This window comes from Mandrillus leucophaeus, unplaced genomic scaffold (genome assembly GCF_000951045.1).
Source record: "Mandrillus leucophaeus isolate KB7577 unplaced genomic scaffold, Mleu.le_1.0 Scaffold5020, whole genome shotgun sequence".
In the NCBI taxonomy this organism is placed as follows: Eukaryota; Metazoa; Chordata; class Mammalia; order Primates; family Cercopithecidae; genus Mandrillus; species Mandrillus leucophaeus.
This window is the reverse complement of record NW_012105389.1, coordinates 5,619-6,736: the sequence shown is the minus strand read 5'-3', so window position 1 is coordinate 6,736 and position 1,118 is coordinate 5,619. Positions and strand designations below refer to the sequence as shown.

The 1,118-nt window shown below is 69.9% G+C and overlaps 1 protein-coding gene across 1 annotated transcript; it reads right to left on the bottom strand.

Annotated features, from left to right (window-relative positions):
* Positions 1–148: 148 nt before the first annotated feature.
* Positions 149–1,112, bottom strand: LOC105551017 (thymidine phosphorylase-like). Its single transcript, XM_011996137.1, has 3 exons — positions 1,064–1,112; positions 677–900; positions 149–519 (listed from the first exon to the last, which is right to left on the bottom strand). The coding sequence occupies exons 2-3, from the start codon at positions 888–890 to the stop codon at positions 149–151; spliced, it is 585 nt and encodes a 194-aa protein (XP_011851527.1). The 5' UTR covers positions 891–900; positions 1,064–1,112.
* Between the last annotated feature and the right edge of the window lie 6 nt (positions 1,113–1,118).

Sequence of the window (1,118 nt, the reverse complement as noted above, 5' to 3'; positions counted from 1 at the left end):
CCCCGCTGCGTTCTGAGTCGGGACACGGCCCCAGCCCCGGCTCCGCCCCTGGCCTTGCCCCAGGACGCGCAGAGAGAGAGAGAGGCGGACACGATGCGGACTCGCAGACTTTAAGCAAACAAGTGTGGGGCCGCTCCCGCCTGCCAGGTCAGGTGTCCGCGTGGGTCACCAGCGGGGCCAGGTAGTCCGAGTGTCGGATCCCGAAGCTCCAGCCGCGGGGCTTCCGGTGCTGCGGGCCCGGAGACACCGCTGACCTCGCGGGGCCGGCGTCCTCTCCGCGCCGGGACCCCTGGACCCCCGGGGACCCTGATCCCATCACTCCGACCTCAGGCGCCAGGGCAGGTGCGAGGACCAGGCTGACCTTGTCGCCTACACCCCCTGTGGAATGCTTGTCCACAAGCTGCTGGTGCCAGGCCTCTGGCCACTCCAGCTGCTGCCCCGACTGGGCCAGGGCCTGGGTCAGCACCGAGGTCTCTTCCAGATCCATGCCCTGAAGTCGGATCGCCATCAGCATGGCCCCTGGTATGTGGGGGTACCCGTGAGGGTGGCAGCCCACAGCAGTGGGGCACCCTGGGGCCGCTGCTGGTAGTAGGGCGCTGTCGCACCCCCAGGGACTCATAGTCTCTTGGGCTGACCTCCCGGTCGGGGTCAGGAACGCCCAACCCTCCCCACGCACCGATCTGTGCGCCCTGCGCACTCCCGTTCACCACAGCGGCCACGAAGCCCCTGATGTCCGCTTCGCTCAAGCGGCCTCCGTCTCGCTTCCTGCGGATCAGCTCCGGGAGCTGCTTGGGCTCTGGCGAGGGGTCGAGAAGTCCCTGGCTCCCTTCCCCGGAGAGGTCACCAGGCGCGGGTGGGGCTCCGGTTCCCACCGTCATCGAGGCCGCCATCGCTCCGGGCCTGCGGGGATGCCTGACACGTCCGGGGTCTGCGGCCTCCTGGCATCGGTGTCTGAGCCACGTGCTCCTGTCCCGACCCCTTTCCCGTGTCTCTCCGGTGTCCGCCCTCGGTCCCGTGTCTGTGTCGCCCTTGTCCGTATCTGGCTCCCGCTTCCCGCCCGTACCTGCTCAGGGCGGCTGCCCTCGCCCGCCTGCTCCGGATCCCAGCCCAGGTACCCG